Source organism: Mustelus asterias, chromosome 10, assembly GCF_964213995.1.
Source record: "Mustelus asterias chromosome 10, sMusAst1.hap1.1, whole genome shotgun sequence".
NCBI classification, from domain to species: domain Eukaryota; kingdom Metazoa; phylum Chordata; class Chondrichthyes; order Carcharhiniformes; family Triakidae; genus Mustelus; species Mustelus asterias.
Window position 1 is genome coordinate 11,081,476 of NC_135810.1, and position 20,048 is coordinate 11,101,523.

General features: G+C 43.7%; 1 protein-coding gene across 1 annotated transcript in view; it reads right to left on the minus strand.

Annotated features, from left to right (window-relative positions):
* Window positions 1–8,584: 8,584 nt before the first annotated feature.
* Window positions 8,585–20,048, minus strand: part of LOC144499987 (dachshund homolog 1-like) — a 370,810-nt gene continuing 359,346 nt past the window's right edge. The window contains exon 13 of the mRNA XM_078222724.1: window positions 8,585–12,196. Within this exon, the coding sequence (XP_078078850.1) occupies window positions 12,159–12,196 (38 nt within the window). The 3' untranslated portion in view covers window positions 8,585–12,158. The remainder of the gene's footprint in view (window positions 12,197–20,048) is intronic.

Below are 20,048 nucleotides of genomic sequence, written 5' to 3' on the forward strand. Positions count from 1 at the left end.
ATGGTAGGCTTCTGCAGAAAATGCAGATGTATGGGATTGGGGGTGATCTAGGAAATTGGATCAGGAATTGGCTAGCGGATAGGAAACAGAGGGTGGTGGTTGATAGTAAATATTCATCGTGGAGTGCGGTTACAAGTGGTGTACCTCAGGGATCTGTTTTGGGGCCACTGCTGTTTGTAATATTTATTAATGATCTGGATGAGGGTATAGTTGGGTGGATTAGCAAATTTGCTGATGACACCAAAGTCGGTGGTGTGGTAGACAGTGAGGAAGGGTGTCGTAGTTTGCAGGAAGACTTAGACAGGTTGCAAAGTTGGGCCGAGAGGTGGCGGATGGAGTTTAATGCGGAGAAGTGTGAGGTAATTCACTTTGGTAGGAATAACAAATGTGTTGAGTATAGGGCTAACGGGAGGACTTTGAATAGTGTGGAGGAGCAGAGGGATCTAGGTGTATGTGTGCATAGATCCCTGAAAGTTGGGAATCAAGTAGATAAGGTTGTTAAGAAGGCATATGGTGTCTTGGCGTTTATTGGTAGGGGGATTGAATTTAGGAGTCGTAGCGTTATGTTGCAACTGTACACAACTCTGGTGCGGCCGCACTTGGAGTACTGTGTGCAGTTCTGGTCCCCACATTACAGGAAGGATGTGGAGGCTTTGGAGAGGGTGCAGAGGAGGTTTACCAGGATGTTGCCTGGTATGGAGGGGAGATCCTATGAGGAGAGGCTGAGGGATTTGGGATTGTTTTCGCTGGAAAGGCGGCGGCTAAGAGGGGATCTTATTGAAACATATAAGATGATTAGAGGTTTAGATAGGGTGGATAGTGATAGCCTTTTTCCTCTGATGGAGAAATCCAGCACGAGGGGGCATGGCTTTAAATTGAGGGGGGGTAGTTATAGAACCGATGTCAGGGGTAGGTTCTTTACCCAGAGGGTGGTGAGGGATTGGAATGCCCTGCCAGCATCAGTAGTAAATGCGCCTAGTTTGGGGGCGTTTAAGAGATCCGTAGATAGGTTCATGGACGAAAAGAAATTGGTTTAGGTTGGAGGGTCACAGTTTTTTTTTAACTGGTCGGTGCAACATCGTGGGCCGAAGGGCCTGTTCTGCGCTGTAATGTTCTATGTTCTATGTGTGTGAGCATGTGTGTGTGCTTGTGTGTGTGCCAGCATGTCCGTGTGTCCATGTGTGTGTGTCTGTGTGTCCATGTGTGTGTGTCTGTGTGTAAATGTGTCTGTGTGTGTGTGTGAGAGTGTATGTGTGTCTGTGTGTGTGTGTGTGGGCTGTGAACCAGATCAGGTGCTGCTCCATGGAGATGGGCTGCCAATTAGTCCAACTAAAGCACCGATTAAAAGCTACTTTGTGGCCAGTGCACGACAGAAGAGCCCCTCACTGGTTGTGGAGGGTCCAGCTCGACTGAAGTAGCATCCTGGTGGCAGGCCAGTGGGGCCGATGGAGCCAGAGGCTCCATACCCCAGTAACAGCACCCAGAGGTCAAAGTCCACAGCCCAATCTGTGTCCTTCCACCCCAAATGGACCATCAGCTTCGGACATGTTCACTTTGCACTTTAGTGTTGAAAGCCTAGGGTGTCTCCATGTTCAGGTGACTTTGTGCTCACTTACCCTGACTGCACCCATCTCACCTGGTGGGCTGCCAGCTCGACATCACTGTGCATCCTCTGATCTGACCCTGCTGCATCAGGAGGCTGTGAAGGACGACAAGAGCAAAGGTAAACAATTGTGGGGTTGCTTCCTAGTACGTTGCTCTGGAGGGCACGTTGACATCATGGACAGGCTCAGAACTCACATATGGCAGAAAATCCAGCCATTTGGGTTAAATTTTGATCTACCCTTTGACATTCTTTATTACCTCTGCTTCAGAATCCTCATTGTTTCTGGTCTCCCATCCCACTGGCTTCTCAGTTCTTCCCTTTCTGAATTATTTCCTGTTCTCTTCTCACTCACACTCTTCACCCATTGACTCCTCATCTCTGGCAACTTAAATCTGAAGCTAAAATCACTTTGCCCTTGCCCCTTCTGAGTTGTGTGTCCTCCTCATAGCTTTTAACTTCCGCACAACAGAAACACTGCCACCCACAACCATGGGCAAAGCTTTGACTTGGACTGAAAGCTCATCCCCTCAACCAGTGACAGAAACACATTGCCCCCACTTTATCGTTCTGCCCTTCGGGGAGTAAGAAACTTCCCTTAACTTTCTTAGAAATAACACAACCCCTAATTCCCTCTCCTTTGGCTCAGTGCCAACGCCAGCAACCTGCTCCATAACTGCATTGGCTACACGCTCACTTCTTCATCACCACCAGATCTCACACAGTCTCCCAATCCACCATTGCCCTACCACAAAAACCAGGTGTGTAGACTCATGAACTATCGAACACAAAATATCAGTGGATTCAGTTCGACAGCTTCACATAATACAAACACTCACTCTGTAAACAATCAATTCTCCAGGGAGAAAGGCAACCCAATCTTCTTTCTCCACATTCTCCAACTTCACTTGTGATATTAACCATTGAATATCCTCGCACTTCTTTGTTTTCAGAAATGAGGCCAATGGCTTGTCTGTCACCAACTCCTTCATGTTCACAACTCCCTCTTCCCAACTGAACATCCAGCTCAGTCAAGACCACTTTCTTTCTAAAACATCCCCTCATTCTACCCTCACTCCCCCACACTGCTATATAAACACCACTTCATGCTAGGGGAGAGGGTAGCAGCGTGTAATTTCACTGGACAAGCAACCCAGAGAACCAAGTTAATTCTCTGGGAACAGGGGCAAGGACCCCACACATCCCGGACATTCTCTCTTCCACCTTCTTCCATCAGAAAAAAAGATACAAACGTCTGAGGTCACGTACCAACCGACTCAAAAACAGCTTCTTCCCTGCTGCCATCAGGCTTTTGAATGGAACTACCTTGCATTAAGCTGATCTTTCTCTACACCTTAGCTATGACTGTAACACTACATTCTATACTCTCCCCTTTCCTTCTCCCCTATGGACTCTATGTACAGTATGCTTTGTCTGTATGACGCGCAAGAAACAATACTTTTCGCTCTATCCCAATACATGTGACAATAATAAATCAAATCAAATCAAATGCAGCTGATGAAAATTAAATTAATACAATCTGGAGTTCAAAACTAGTTTCAGTGATGGTGACCATGAAACTACAATGGTTTGTCATGATATTCCATCTGGTTCACTAATGTCCTTCAGGGAGGGAAATCAGCCATCCTTAGCCGGTCTGGCCTACATGTGACTCCAGGTCCTCAACAATGCAGTTGACTCTTAACCACTCTCTGAAGTGGCCTGACAAACCACTCAGGATGGGCAGGCAGCCAAGCCTGCTTGATGCCCACATAGAAACATAGAAACTAGAAGCAAGAGTAGGCCATTCGGCCCTTTGAGCCTGCTCCCCCATTCATTTTGATCATGGTTAATCTTCGAATTCAATATCCTGATTTCCCCCCCTCGTCCCATATCCCTTGGTCCCTTTAGCCCCAAGAGCGATATCTAATTTCTTCTTGAAATCAGACAACGTTTTGGTCTCAACTACTTTCTGTGATAGTGAATTCCACACATTCACCACCCTCTGGGTGAAGAAATTTCTCCTCACCTCAATCCAAAAAGGTTTACCTCTTAACCTCAAACTAACCCCTAGTTCTGGACTCCCCAACTTTAATAAGCTTAATTAAATAATAAATTTAAAGAATAAACTTTAAAAAGAATACTGCAGATATTGGAAAGATCATTGACCTGAACCATGAACCCTTGGTCTTCTTTCTCCAGGTGCTGTCTGGCCTGCTGAGTGTTTCCAGCATTTGTCGTTTTGGTTCCTGATTTGTGCTCCTACATTTCTAATGGTCTCTTCATGCATGTCAACTAATTTCTCACGGTGTGGTCCGTGTGTAAAACCACCTCCGGATTCATTACCAGCCTCTTTATGCTCACAGCCCATGACAAATGTCACCCCCATTAACACTTTGTAAAACTAGATGAGAAGAATCCTTCTGTTCAATGTTTGTCACCAAGCTGCAAGCATGTTGTAAAAAGCATGTGCGCCATCAACGACAAAGAGAAGAATTCTTCAGACTAAAAGAGTTCTTCGTGCAAATGTCATGCAAAATTGGGGACTGTAATGCGTCATTGTGTTTGATCCCGAGGTGAGATCCTGACCACAAATGCCCTCCATCACCAAGACTGTCTACTTCCCCCTACACCTAACTCCTTCATCACCATTAGAATTGACTATTCCACACTATCTGTAAAACGTGAGTTCATTTGAACTCTGCTGTCTATGTCTTAACTTGTACCAAGCCATGTTCATCTCTCTGCCTGCTGAGCTGACCCACTTCAGCACCTGACTAAGCAACACTTCAATTTTAAACTTCTCATCCCTGCGTTCAAAGCTCTCCATGGTCATACCCTCCCTTTCACCGCAATCCCCTGCCCCACAACCCTCCAAGATATTGCCACTCCTCGAACTCTGGTCTCTTGAGGATCCCGGATTTTAGTCATTCCACTATTGGTGACCACTATCCCAGCTCTCATACTGTCCCATATTCTCTTCCACCTTCTTCCGTCGGGAAAGATACAATAGTCTGAGGTCTCGTACCAACCAACTCAAGCATAGCTTCTTCCCTGCTGCCATCAGACTTTTGAATGGACCTACCTCGTACTAAGTTGATCTTTCTCTACACCCTAGCTATGACTGTAACACTACATTCTGCATCCTCGCCTTTCCTTCTCAATTAATAGTATGCTTTGTCTGTATAGCATGCAAGAAACAATACTTTTCAAATCAAATCAAATCAAGGTCTTTTCTCCTTGGAGAGACGAAGGATGAGAGGAGAGTTAATAGAGGTGTATAAGATGTTGAGAGGCATAGATCGGGTGGACTCTCAGAAGCTTTTTCCCAGGGTGGAAATGTCTGTTACAAGAGGACACAGGTTTAAGGTGCTGGGGGGTAGGTACAGGGGAGATGTTAGGGGTAAGTTTTTCACACAGAGGGTGGTGGGCGAGTGGAATCAGCTGCCGTCAGTGGTGGTGGAGGCAAACTCAATAGGGTCTTTTAAGAGACTCCTGGATGAGTACATGGAGATTAATAGGATAGAGAGTTATAGGTAGGTCCAGAAGGTAGGGATGTGTTCGGCACAACTTGTGGGCCGAAGGGCCTGTTTGTGCTGTAGTTTTTCTATGTTTCTATGCTTCAACTCTGAGCTGCATAATTCCCCCCAAACCTCATTGCCTCCTCACATACTCACCTCTTTTAAGATGCTCCTTAAAATGTGCATCAAACCTGATTGCCATGGGGAATGAACCAGGGAATGGCTGACCCCTAGCAATGTCTTGAATTTGAACAAAAGCTTGGCAGTTAACTATCCCCTGTTACATTATCCATGGTAGCACCTCTAACAATCAGAGCCCAAATGGTAACTGATCAGCAGATTCTTCTCATGCAGTACAAATTGCTGTTCCTTTTACTGTTGGTATTTCTTACGAGCTGTCCTGATGAATGCAAGATGAAAAGTTACAGCGGCATGTGTTCTTTTTTTCAGCAATACTCAAGTTCTGTGCAACCAAATCACTATCAATAATAAATAGCTGTGCAGGAAGAGCTTGATTTCAGACTAGAACATAGAACAGTACAGCACAGAACAGGCCCTTCGGCCCACGATGTTGTGCCGAGCTTTATCTGAAACCAAGATCAAGCTATCCCACTCCCTATCATCCTGGTGTGCTCCATGTGCCTATCCAATAACCGCTTAAATGTTCCTAAAGTGTCTGACTCCACTATCACTGCAAGTTGCTCATTTCAGCAACTGAGTGTTTAAGTGCACAGCTACCCAACAAGTAACACAAGCAAACCAACACAGATATCCGCATAACAATGTAAAATAAATAACTTGAACCATTTAACTATTGATAACCAACAGATTCTTCATGTTGCCTGTTCATTAACAAGATGAAATGGAAGGTCATGACAAAAGTGAGACATAATAAATTTCTGCAGTGGTATCGAACCTTAGTGGGAACCTTCCTGGACTATTGTGTACAGTCTTGGTCTCCTCACTTGTCCTGGGGAGAATGCAACAAAGGTTCACCAGTCTGACTCCCAGGATGGTGCGATTGGCCTATGGGGAGAGATTGAGGAAATAGGGCCTGTATTCTCTACAGAGTATAGAAGAATGAGAGATAATCTCATTGAAGTTGTCAAAATTCTTACAGTACTTGGCAAAGTAAATGCAGTTTGGAATTATAGAAACCCTACAGTGCAGAAGGCGGCCATTTGGCCCATCAAGTCTGAACCGACTCTCCAACAGAGCATTTTACCTAGGCCCTATCCCCATAACCCCCACATATTTAGCTCGCTAATCTCCCTAACCTAAACGCCTTGGGTCACTAAGGGGCAAATTAGCATGTCATTTCCATCTAACTTGCACATCTTTGGACTGTGGGAGGAAACCCATGCAGACACGGGGAGAACGTGCAAACTCCACACAGACAGTCATCCAAGGCTGGAATCGAACCCAGGTCCCTGGTGCTGTGACGCAGTCGCACTAACCACTGCGCCACTGTGCTGCCCCAAGGATGTTGTCTCCTGGTTTGGGGGGCGGTCAGGCATTCTACAATGAGGAGGTACGGGTAGGCCATTCAGGATTGAGAGGAGGAGGAATGTCTTCACTCTGGGGGTGTGAACCTTTGGAAGCCTCTATCCCAGAGGGCTGTATTGGCTCAGTCATTAAGTTGAAGATCGAGTTCAATCAATTTCTAGCTATTAAAGTTACCATGGGATATGGGGGAAGTTTTTGGCCTTGAGCTAGAAGATGAGCCATGATGTCATTGAATGCTGGAGTGGGCTTGAGGGGCTGAATGGCCTGCTCTAATGTTCCTAAATTGTTCCACTGTGCAGCACAACATGAGTTAGGGGCAGAGTTTGAGGCTGAAATGGAAAGGTGGAACCCCGTATTTAATGGAGAATGACCTTTTACCTCAGGCATGCTGGGTAACCTGAAAGCCCAACTGAGTCATGTGATACGCCAATTATAAATCCAACTCAAGATCTTGTGAAGATTTAGAAAACTGACTGCACCTCAAAGTTGCATAAAAAATGTAAGGTCACCTCAAAAGAAATCCTGTTTCGCAAATATTATTTGTCAATCATTTTAGCGTTGCAATTGAGCAGTCTGTCCAACCAGTAATGACCAAAAATCAAAGGCTCGACAGTCAGCTCATCACCAGCTGCCAAATCTCTGTGTATTTTTCTTTATTAATTCTTGGGACATGAGTGTCACTGGCTGGCCAGCATTTATTGCCCATCCCTGGTTGCCCGAGGGCAGTTGAGAGTCAACCACATTGCTGTGGCTCTGGAGTCAAATATAAGCCAGACCAAGTAAGGACGGCAGATTTCCTTCCCTAAAGGACATTAGTGAACCAGACGGGTTTTTCCGACAATCGACAATGGTTTCATGGCCATCGGTAGATTCTTAATTCCAGATATTTTTTATCGAGCTCAAATTCCACCATATGCCATGGCGGGATTCGAACCTGGGTCCTCAGAGCATTGCCCTGGCTTTCTTCTCGGCCGTTTCAGAGGGCAGTTGAGAGTCAACCACATTGCTGTGGCTCTGGAGTCACACGTAGGCCAGGCCAGGCAAGGATGGCAGATTTCCTTCACCAAAGTAAACTAGATGGGTTTTTCCAACAATCAACAATGATTTCATGGTCATCAGTAGATTCTTAATTCCTGATATTTTTTTGTTGAATTCAAATTCCACCATCTGCCATGGTGGGATTCGAACCCGAGTCCCCAGAACATTAGTTGAGTTTCTGGATTAATAGTCTAGCGATAATACCACTGGGCAAATGCCTCTCCATATGCATAAGAGAAAAAAGTCACAGCCAGCAGTAAAACCTCAAACCAGTGCCTGCAGTTCAACAAGACTATTCATAAGGCTTAATGGCGAACCTACCACTGTGTAATGTCATAGAATCGTACAGCACAGGAATCATAGAAGAATCATAGAAACCCTACAGTGCAGAAGGAGGCCATTCGGCCCATCGAGTCTGCACCGACCACAATCCCACCCAGGCCCTACCCCCACATATTTACCCGCTAATCCCTCTAACCTACGCATCCCAGGACTCTAAGGGGCAATTTTTAATCTGGCCAATCAACCTAACCCACACATCTTTGGACTGTGGGAGGAAACCGGAGCACCCGAAGTAAACCCACGCAGACACGAGGAGAATGTGCAAACTCCACACAGACAGTGACCCGAGCCGGGAATCGAACCCGGGACCCTGGAGCTGTGAAGCAGCAGTGCTAACCACTGTGCTACCGTGCCGCCCAAAGGTAGGTTCAGCTTATGATATTTGTCCCAGCTCCATAAAAAAGCATCCGAATTTAGTCCCATTCCATACCTCTTTCCCCATAGCCCTGGAGACATCCTTTGTGTTTGAGTAACTTCCTACTTACAGGAAAAAGCTCAGCCAGGGCAGATATCTTGAAATGTACTTGAAAAGCTGCCCGAGGAAGGAAACAAATAAACTTGTGGACATCATATGGAGATTTCAGACAATTTTATTAGCAGATTGTTGAAAAGAAAGAAAATTAAATACAATACAGTAAACGTGGTTCTCACATTTAAACCAGGCTCAAATAACTAAGCTACCATAGAAAAATCTCGATTTCTTGCATTATGATGTAAAAACAGATTTTTTTTGTACAGATTTTGTACAACAAAATTCGTAATAACCTTTTTTTTTTAGAAAACTTTAAATATATAGATAAAAATAGACAATTTTCGTATGTCTTAGTTGAAGATGAGTGTGTTCTGTTCCAAGGGCTTGCATAGAGCAAAAATGTGGTTATAATACAGGATAGCTAAACATTAAAATGCTTGAGATAAAAAGTATATAAACAATAACGGGAAAATGTATTGTATTGAGAGTCAATGAACAGAGCTTAATAAACAATAAAACTGGAGTAATTAAAAAAAACTACAGCACAACCTTCCTATGACTTTTTTCCCTTGAAAACTTGCAATAATATTCTAAAATATTCTTTCTTTTGAAACCCCCTCTAGTAATTGGGTTCCTGTAAGCTTCCTTTTACCCTTTTTTCACTTCTGTTTTCAACACCAGAAGTATCTGGCATCTTAAACAGCTCAACAAAAGATGATAGGCCACTAACCATCAAAGTGCCAGCCACCGTGTGCCAACTGGAATGTGGGAATGTCTGATTTAGATTGGTAGAATATGGTTTTGTCTAATGTCTTGACAGTAGCATGTTAACTGTTGAGATGCGAGTCATCACAATTGCACTAAATCTATGAGGGAATGGGGAATGTCCTGTTTGGTAATTGTCCGAGGGTGATCTACGCTAAAGTAAAGTCTCTATGCAAGGAGCTGAGGAACAACAAATGCTCGGTTAAGAGTTTTTATATTTTTTTTCTCTCTCGTCTTAAAAATAAAGATCACATGGACAATTAAGTTGGCTTTCCTTACCAGAATGCACATCAAGACGGCTGTTAACCCTTTCAAGACCATCGCTGCTAGAAAAACAAGGAGCTCCCTTTCTAATTCTCCCTTCTTGCAACTCTTTGAGATACTATGCCTGCAGATTAGGGTAGTGGGAGGGCAAGAGAAGATCGGCATCCCTTCAGCTGTCAGATACTGCCTTCAGTTATTATGTGGGTGCAACGGTTATGCATCATCTTTTCTTTCAGATATCATGCCATAATCACCACCTGAATACAAAGCCTCATGCCGACTTCTTTGGATATTCAAAAGGTACCTTGTTTCCAGCTTCCGGAGTCTGGCTAATTCAGAATTCCCATTTTAAAAACCTGGATGGTCTTGCTTCCATTTGGAAAATGAACTGTTGGATCCAGTCAGGTTTGTAACAACCTTGATCATTCCACCCATCCCCCATCACCCCACCCTTTCTGCTACATTTCTGAGCTGTGATTTCAAGACCAATACATCTTTTCTCATTCTTATGCCCTTGTTTTTTTTAAACAAAATGCTTGACAGATGGAGTCAGATTTCACAAGGCCAGTCAGATTGATCCTTTGGCAAGGGAAAGTATTTATCGAGCTGTGAATTCAGAGGGCTCTGTAACACCTATCAGCTTGTCTGGTCTGATGGTTCAAAGTTCACCAATGACCAAGAAAAATGATGGAGTACAATAAGGTGCAGTTTGACTTAGACCATATGACCATAAGATATAGGAGCAGAATTAGGCTGTTCGGCCCATTGAGTCTGCTCCGCCATTCAATCATGGCGAGTAAGTTTCTCAACTCCATTCTCCTGCTTTTTCCCTGTGACCTTTGATCCCCTTACCAATCAAGAACCTATCTATCGGTGTAAAATGCACTCAATGACCTGGCCTCCATAGCCCTCTGTGGCAATGAATTTCACAGATTCACCACCCTCTGGCTAAAGAAATTCCTCCTCATCTCAGTTCTAAAGGGTCGTCCCTTTACTCTGAGGCTGTGCCCTCGGGTCCTAGTCTCTCCTACTAATGGAAACATCTTCCCCAAGGACTAGCTTCCTTTGAACTGTTGTCAACAGTGGCCGTTTGTTTTTCGTTTGCAAGGACGGTCTTTTAAGGGTTACCATGGCAGTCAACAAAGGCAAAATGAAGAGAAAAAGCTACACTAGCAAATTAGCACTGTGTTGGAGTTTACTTCCAATTATTTGCACAAAGGTGAACACACAGTTTATCAAAGACAGTGATAATTACACATAACCATCCTTCCCTATTACACAGGGAGAATACAGACTTTTAACTCACCACTCAGCTAGGTTTTTTTTCAACTGTTACATCAAGTGTTGCAAAGTTCCTATTTTTTTTGAAGAGTAACGCTTCAAGGTGACGCAAAAATAATAATTGGAAAATAAAAACGAAAAACATTTCTGTGGCATTTTGAGCCAACTCACCGCAACCGCCACAAATCTTAATTAATATCATCAGTTCTGTATCAGAGAGTTGGAGACAAGCTCTCCTCACATGAGTGGCAGGCAGAGAGGAACTTGCGACCCACCGTGCTGTTTCTGCAGAGGCGCACAGCAGACGCCAAGGATTCCGATCAGTAATACTGTGACTTGAGAACAAATATTTACATGCCTGCATGCTTCGTTAATGAGCTTCATCACAAAAAAAATTTGCAGTTTCTGGAACAAATAGAGTGACAAAACATATCAGCATCTAAATTTCAAAAGTACTGTGTAGTTTTTATTCTCTAGTAATCTACTGCCTCATATATACACACCGACCAGTAGTTTGGTTCAAAGAAGCAAAAAGTATTCACAGATACATATCAGGGGGTGGAGTGCACAAATATATATCTTTTGTGACTTTTAAAACAACTTACATTCACTTTCATTTATTGTGTGTCTCTTTTTTCCAGATTTTTGCTTCCTAAGGTTGAGAAATCTCAATGTTAGGCCTCTCTTCTATAAGTCTTGCCTGAATACCCAATGTGGCTTTCTCTCTTTGCCCAGTCGAAACGTACAACATCGATGTAGTGTTTGATTTTTAATAGCCCTCTCAGCCCTATCAGTTAAATTCCATTGAATTCAGGAAGTTCGGGAGCTATGAAACACAGCGACGGTCAGAATAAAAAGAGGGAGTGAGAGAGGGGGAGGAGGGAGCAATAGACATTTGAAAAGAAAAATGCGTTCGCTTCTTTTTGACTACTGGTGAGTATTTTCCTCTTTTTTTTTGCGTGATGTGCTTAACATTGTACTCGTCAGCACTGCTCTTAATTTAGTCCAAAAGACAAAACACAAAGCTCACGTTTGAGCCACTTAATTCATGTGTGCCTGCCAAGTAGTGACCTCCTGAAGTCAGTCACTGTTTGAGTTTGGTCATTTAAGCTTCAGCCACAGCATCTGCTTCAGAAAGTTCTTCCATCGAAGTCAGTTGCTGCGAGAGGACTGTCGTCGTAATACATCAAACGTTTCATGGATGGCACCGTAACATAGTTATGCAGACTGGGTAAAGCTGTCTCGAAAGCGCTGTTAACCCGCTTGTTCGTAGAGGACAGTATTTTGTCTTTATTTTTTTTTACATTGTTTCTTTCGTGTTCCTAATTGTCTTTTTGTGTCATGTGGCGTGCCACTTGCAGCTATCTCAGTACATGACAGATGACTTCAGATACATCCTTCCATCTGAAACAAAAAAAAACAAAAACAAAGCGGTGACCTAAATTCAATCAACAATGCATGGACTGAGTTTCAGTGTTACGCCCAGATACGAAAGTCTGAGGTCACATACCAACCGACTCAAGAACAGCTTCTTCTCTGCTGCTGTCAAACTTTTGAATGGACTTACCTTGCATTAAGTTGATCTTTCTCTAGCTATGACTGTAACACTACATTCTGCACTCTCTCATTTCCTTTTCTATGAATGGTACGCTTTGTCTATATAGCGCGTAAGAAACAATACTGGAACTTAACGCAGACAAGTGTGAGATATTGCACTTTGGAAGGACAAACCAAAGAGTGTAGTTGAACAGAGGGATCTGGGAATACAGGTACAGAATTCCCTAAAAGTGACGTCACAGGTGGATAGGGTCGTAAAGAGTGCCTTTGGTACATTGGCCTTTATAAATCGGAGTATCGACTATAAAAGTTGGAGTGTTATGGTAAGGTTATATAGGGCATTGGTGAGGCCGAATTTAGAGTATTGTGTACAGTTTTGGTCACCTAGTTACAGGAAGGATGTAAATAAGGTGGAAAGAGTGCAGAAAAGGTTCACAAGGATGTTGCCGGGACTTGAGAAGCTGAGTTACAGAGAGAGATTGAATAGGTAGGGACTTTATTCCCTGGAGCGTAGAAGAATGAGGGGAGATTTGATAGAGGTGTATAAGATTTTGATGGGTACATATAGAGTGAATGCAAGTAGGCTTTTTCCACTGAGGCTAGGGGAGAAAAAAACCAGAGGGCATGGGTTAAGGGTGAAAGGAGAAAAGATTAAAGGGAATATTAGGGGGGGCTTCTTCACGCAGAGAGTGGTGGGAGTGTGGAATGAGCTGCCGGATAAAGTGGTAAATGCTTTTAACATTTAAGAAAGTGTGGAATGAGCTGCCGGATAAAGTGGTAAATGCTTTTAACATTTAAGAAAAACTTGGACGGGTTCATGGATGAGAGGGGTGTGGAGGGATATGGTCCAAGTGCAGGTCAGTGGGACTAGGCAAAAAATGGTTCGGCACAGACAAGAGGGGCCAAAAGGCCTGTTTCTGAGCTGTAATTTTCTATGGTTCTATGGTTCTATGGTTTTCACTATATGTTAATACATGTGACAATAATAAATCAAATCAAATATAGGAGCAGAATTAGGCCATTTGGCCCATCGAGTCTGCTCCACCATTCATTCATGGCAGATAAGTTTCTCATCCCCATTCTCCTGCAGTTTCCCAATAACATTTGATCCCTTTCCAATCAAGAACCTATCTATCTCTGTCTTAAGTACACTCCATGACCTGGCCTCCACAGCCTTCTGTGGCAATGCATTTCACACTTTCACCACCTGCTGGCTGAAGAAATTCCTCCTCATCTCAATTCTAAAGGTTTGTCCCCTTACTCTGAGGCTGTGCCCTTGGAAACATCTTCACCACATCCACTCTATCCGAGCCTTTCAATATTCTGTCAGTTTCAATGAGATCACCCCTCATCCTTCTAAACTCCATCAAGGACAGATCCAGAGTCCTATTGTTGCGGTAGAGATATTTAAAACCATATTATGCTCTGAATCACCAGGCAGGAGTGTTCGCTTCCTGTCGGGGAACACTTCAGCAGTCACAGGCATTCAGCCTCTGATCTTCGGGTAAAGCATTCTCCAAGACGGCCTTCACGATACACGACAACGCAGAATCGCTGAGCAGAAACTGATAGCCAAGTTCCGCACACGAGGACAGCCTCAACCTGGATCTTGAGTTCATGTCACACTATCTGTAACCACCATGACTTACCTGGGCTTGCAAAATCTCACTAACTGTCCTGGCTGGAGACAATACACATATCTTTAACCTATGCTTAACCCTCTCTCCACTCACATTGTCTGTACCTTTAAGACTTGATTACCTGTAAAGGCTCGCATTCCAATCATTATCTTGTAAATTGAGTTTGTGTCTATATATGCCCTGTTTGTGAACACAACTCCTCACTCACCTGAAGAAGGAGCGACACTCCGAAAGCTTGTGCCACCAAAAAGTCTGTTGGACTTTAACCTGGTGTTGTGAGACTTCTTACTGTGCTTACCCCAGTCCAACGCCAGCATCTCCACATCCTGAATTGGAGTGGCAGTGCTTTACACTGTACAGGGGTGCGACACCCCATAATAAGCTGAGACAATTTTGTGTTGCAGGCTGACAGACATCCGTTCAATTTCTCAACAGTAAAGACGGTAACTCTCCATAGGAATTGCAGACTGATACAATAGGTGATGGCACAGGAGGTGGTCATTTGGCCCATCACACCCATGTCAGCCCTCTGAAAGACTATCAGATTAATCCGAATTCCCCGCCCTTTCCTCACAGCTGTGTAATTTCTTTTTCCCCTTTGAAGTGCAACCAGAAAGAGGCTTTTACCGACAGTTAAATCACTAGTGTGATTTGTGGGACATCAGGACACCTTCATTGTTTCTGAGATTGATTTGATGTCTCATCATTCAGTTCTTCTCAGTGTTGCTATTTCATCTTTCAAGTACAGAATAAATTATTTGGCCGCCAGAATTTGAATATTTAGGAGTCTAGTGCAGAAAGGCATTTACTAATAGATTTGTAAGGCATTTCATTCTACATCAACAGTGACGAAGTGGAAATGGTCAAGAGTTTCTCGGTGTCCAGATCACCAACTTGTTCTGGTTCCTCCATGCAAACGCTATAGTTAAGAAAGCCCACTCACACCTCTACTTTCTTAGGAGGCTAAGGAAATTTGGCATGTCCTCGGCAACTCTCACCAATTTTTACAGATGCACCATAGAAAGCATCCTTTCTGGTTGTATCACAGCTTGGTATGACTCCTGTTCTGACCAAGACCACAAGAAACTACAAAGGGTTGTAAACCAGCCTCCCATCCATTGACTCCGTCTGCACTTCCCACTGCCTCAATAAAGCAGCCAGCGTAATCAAGGACCCCACCCACACACCGGACATTCTCTCTTCCACCTTTTTACATCAGGAAAAAGATACAAAAGTCTGAGGTCATGGTCCAACTGACTCGAGAACAGCTTCTTCCCTGCTGCCATCAGTCTTTTGAATGGACCTACCTTATATTAAGTTGATCTTTCTCTACACCCTAGCTATGACTGGAACACTACATTCTGCACTCTCTCCTTTCCTTCCCTATGTATGGTATGCCTTGTCTGTAAAGCACGCAAGAAACAATACTTTTCATTGGACACCTATACCTGTGATAATAATGAATAAAAATCAAATTAAAAAAGAATAGCGAGATTTAATCTGCTGCCATTGTGGACGATATAAAAGTTGACACATCCTCCATCAGCATGCTTACATAAGGCTCCTCACAGATGGATGAATGTACCTCGACTTGAAGGTGTCAATTGTAAAATATATCCCACCTGCCATGGTTCGACCAGATAAGGCCCCTTAGATTTTTACATTAGAATTTCAGTCATATCAGAGTTTACAGCCATTCAGCTTAATATAAAATCTGTACTCGCTGAAAATAGGACTTAATAAGCCACATTTCCAGCTTTATAGCCAATGGGTTCTTTCTGGCAGCTTTTTTATTTTACACAACAGCATTGTATCACAAAGTGCTTCACAGGAGCATCTGACAAATGAAGTTTGATACTAAGCACATAAAGGGATATTAGAGAACATAGAACAGTACAGCTCAGAACAGGCCCTTCGGCCCACGATGTTGTGCCGAGCTTTGTCTGAAACCCAGATCAAGCTATTTCCTCCCTATCATCCCGAAGTACTCCATGTGCCTATCCAATAGCTGATTAAATGTTCCTAAAGTTTCTGACTCCACTATCCCTGCAGGCAGTTCATTCCACACCCCAACCACTCTCTGAGTAAAAAACCTACCTCGGACATCCTTCCTATATCTCCCACCATGAACCCTATAGTTATGCCCCCTAGTTACCGCTCCATTCACCTGAGGAAATAGTCTTTGAACGTTCACTCTATCTATCCCCCTCATCATCTTATAAACCTCTATCAAGTCTCCTCTCAACCTCCTCCACTCCAAAGAGAAAAGCCCAAGTTCCCTCAACCTTTCCTCATAAGACCTACCCTCCAAACCAGGCAGCATCCTGGTAAATCTCCTTTGCACTCTTTCCAGTGTCTCCACATCCTTCTTGTAGTGAGGTGACCAGAACTGCACACAATATTCCAAATGTGGTCTCACCAAGGTCCTGTACAGTTGCAGCATAACCCCACGGCTCTTAAACTCAAACCCCCTGTTAATGAACGCCAACACACTATAGGCCTTCTTCACGGCTCTATCCACTTGAGTGGCAACCTTCAGAGATCTATGGATATGAACCCCAAGATCTCTCCACATTTAAATTCGTCCTACCAAAATGAATCACCTCGCATTTGTCAGGGTTAAACTCCATTTGCCATTTTTCAGCCCAGCTCTGCATCCTATCTACATCTCTTTGCAGCCTACAACAGCCCTCCACCTCATCCACTACTCCACCAATCTTGGTGTCATCAGCAAATTTACTGATCCACCCTTCAGCCCCCTCCTCCAAGTCATTTATAAAAATTACAAATAGCAGAGGACCAAGCACTGATCCCTGTGGCTGGTAACCGGTTTCTAGTCTGAAAATTTTCCATCCACCACCACCCTCTGTCTTCTGTTAGATAGCCAGTTACCTATCCAATCGGCCAAACTTCCCTCTATCCCACACATCCTTACTTTCTTCATAAGCCGACCATGGGGGACTTTATCAAACGCCTTACTAAAATCCATGTATATGACATCAACTGCACTACCTTCATCTACACACTTAGTTACCTCCTCAAAAAATTCTATCAAATTTGTGAGGCAAGACCTGCCCTTCACAAATCCATGCTGACTATCCCGGATTAAGCTGCATCTTTCTAAATGGTCGTAAATCCTATCCCTAAGGACCTTTTCCATCAACTTACCGACCACCGAAGTAAGACTAACCGGCCTATAATTACCAGGGTCATTTCTATTCCCTTTCTTAAATATTCAGACAGGTGAACAAAAAATATTGGCTTTAAGGGGCCGATTGAAAAAAAAGGGAGAGGAGGAGAGGCAGAGCAGTTTAGGGAGAGAACTCCAGAGGTTAGAGCCCAAGCAGCCAAAGGCACACCCACCAATGGTGAAGTGACTGAAATTGCCTGGGGTGGCATGGTGGCACAGTAGGTGGCACAGTAGGCGGCACAGTGGCTAGTACTGCTGCTCCACATCACCAGGACGCAGGTTCAATTCCAGACTTGGGTGACTGTCTGTGTGGTGTTTGCACGTTCTCCCTGTGTCTGCATGGGTTTCCTCCAGGTGCTCCGGTTTCCTATCAGAGTCTAAAGATGTTCAGGTTAGGTGCATTGGCCATGCTAATTTGCCCCTTAGTGTCCAAAAATGTGTAGGTTAGGTGGATTGACCATGCTAAATTGTCATTTAGTGTCCCAAGATGTGCAGGTTAGGTGGATTGGCCATGCTAAATTGCTCCTTAGTGTCCATTAATGTGCAGGTTAGATGGATTGGCCATGCTAAACTGCCCCTTAGTGTCCCAAAATGTGTAGATTAGCTGGATTAGCCATGGTGAAAGCGTGGGGTAATAAGGACAGGGCGGAGGGGTGGGTCTGGGTAAGACACTCTTTTGGCGAGTCGGTGCAGACTCAATGGGCCGAACCGCCTCCTTCTGCACTGTAGCGCTTCTATGGTTCTTTAGTTCGACGATGGGCAAGAGGACAGGGTTATCTGGCACCTTTCGCTCACACCTGGAATGGAAGAGGTGTCCTGTCCATTTGAAAGATCAGAGCTACGTGCTGGTCTGAACGCATTTGACCCCCGCTTGTCATACAACCATTTACAGCATCTATTAGATGCAGCATGACTCATTTTAATGTATCGGAAAGCTGTGGTTTATTTTTAAAATGCTACTGTGCCTAGAGGAGAAAAGAGAAGCATAATTCATTTCACAGTCATGCTATAACCTGATGTGCTAATCATTTTTTTTTCCAAGGAACACAAAAGAAGTTGATGACAAACAAGTGGTAATGTTCCATCAGTAGCTGATAACACAGCCGGGAGAAGTCAAAATAAAAAGCAAACAAACATCGGGGAACATCTGTTGCAGATTCCTAGCCCCTTTTATTTAGATTACTTAAAACAGGAAGCGGCTAATTAGAGATGAGCCAGGATTGTAAAAACAAATTTTGTGTTTGCTTTTAAGCCATTAGGAATTTTAGACAGAGACATTGACAGGAAGGTGCAAAGGAGTGCTCTGGATTCGAGGCAGGAAACATCGCCGATGGGGGTTTAATTTTTAGCATGGGAAAATGTTTAAGAATTATGTCATAAAGGGGAACCACCTCAAAGTTTAATGTCCCCATCAAGATCACAATTGCCATTAAAAGTATGTTGCAAACTTATAAATAGACACTGAGAGAACATGTCACTAAAGAGAGCAAGTCGAACAGTTGGCCCCTCATTTTTTTTAATGAATATTTTCTCTTACCTTACGGACTTGGCTACTGTTGTTGTGCCTTGTGTCAACAGAATCTAAGCAATTCCGGGAAAAGACAGCAGCAGGACTAATTAAAGCAGTTTGCCATAAACCTCCAAGGCATTGCATTCTTGTGATTTTTATTCAAGCACTGAGTACAGAGATGCTGTGTAAAATTCATTAAAGGGTGAGATAATTCTTTCAAAAATAAAATGGAGTGTGACCCAACGAATCTCACCGCGCACTTGAGCAATAATATGGAGCTACTTGAGTGACTCTTGTGCTGATTATAGAGACCGTTGTTTCACAGTGACGGAATCAAATTGCATTTTTATTGCAGACCATAGCCAGCCTGCTCTGCGTTTCGCATTTCACGATTTGGGTAATTTCGCAACAGGGCCAGGTAGCAAACTTGAAGCTGGGTATCAAAGGATCCACTTGTCAATAGACAGCAACCATGCAAGATGTAGAATAAAATGCCTTTTTCCTGATTAGAGTACATTTCAAAGATCCCTCTGTTATGTGGGAAACTATCTAAAAAGAGCAGCACTCACACGTGAAGCGACACAGATTTACAGCAGGATTGAGGTGGGGACATAATTGAGATGTATGAGAGTATGAGGGATATAGATAGAATAGACAGAAATAATTCTTTCCCCTTGGTGGAGGGATCAATGACCAGGGGGCATAGATTTATGAGAAGGGGCAGGAGGGGATGTGAGGAAAGACTTTTTCACCCGGAGGGTGGTGGGAGTCTGGGACTCGCTGCCTGAAAGGGTGGTGGAGGCAGAGACCCCCATAACACTAAATAAATATTTAGATGCGCACTTATGATGCCAAGACAAACAAGGCTATGGGCCAAGTGCTGGAAAATGGGATTAGAATTGTTGGGTGACTGTGTTTGACCAGTGTGCAAGCGATGGGCCAAAGGGTCTTTTCTGTGCTGTATACCTCTGTGACTGTATGACTTTTGTCTTGTATTATAGACAGGTGGCGATGACATTGAATAACCACGAAGTCAGAATTAGCCAAAATGGTGGAATCCTCATTGTGTACAAATTCCTTCTTCTGCACAGGTTACTTATTCTGTTTCTTCATCAAACCAGCCTCCATCCTGAGAGCAGAATCTCTGCCATTTTGACCGAAAACATCGGCAAGATTGGAGAATGACAATATTTGTAGGCGGCAAGAAACAAGTTGGGGAACAGGAGAAAGTTCCTCATAAACTGCAAGAGTGTCAAAGTCGCTATCACATGAAATGGTTGAGGCCAGCACAGTATGGTGTATTTATAGGTAAGCTAGATAAGCACATGAAGGAGAAATAAATGAAGGGAAATGCTGGTA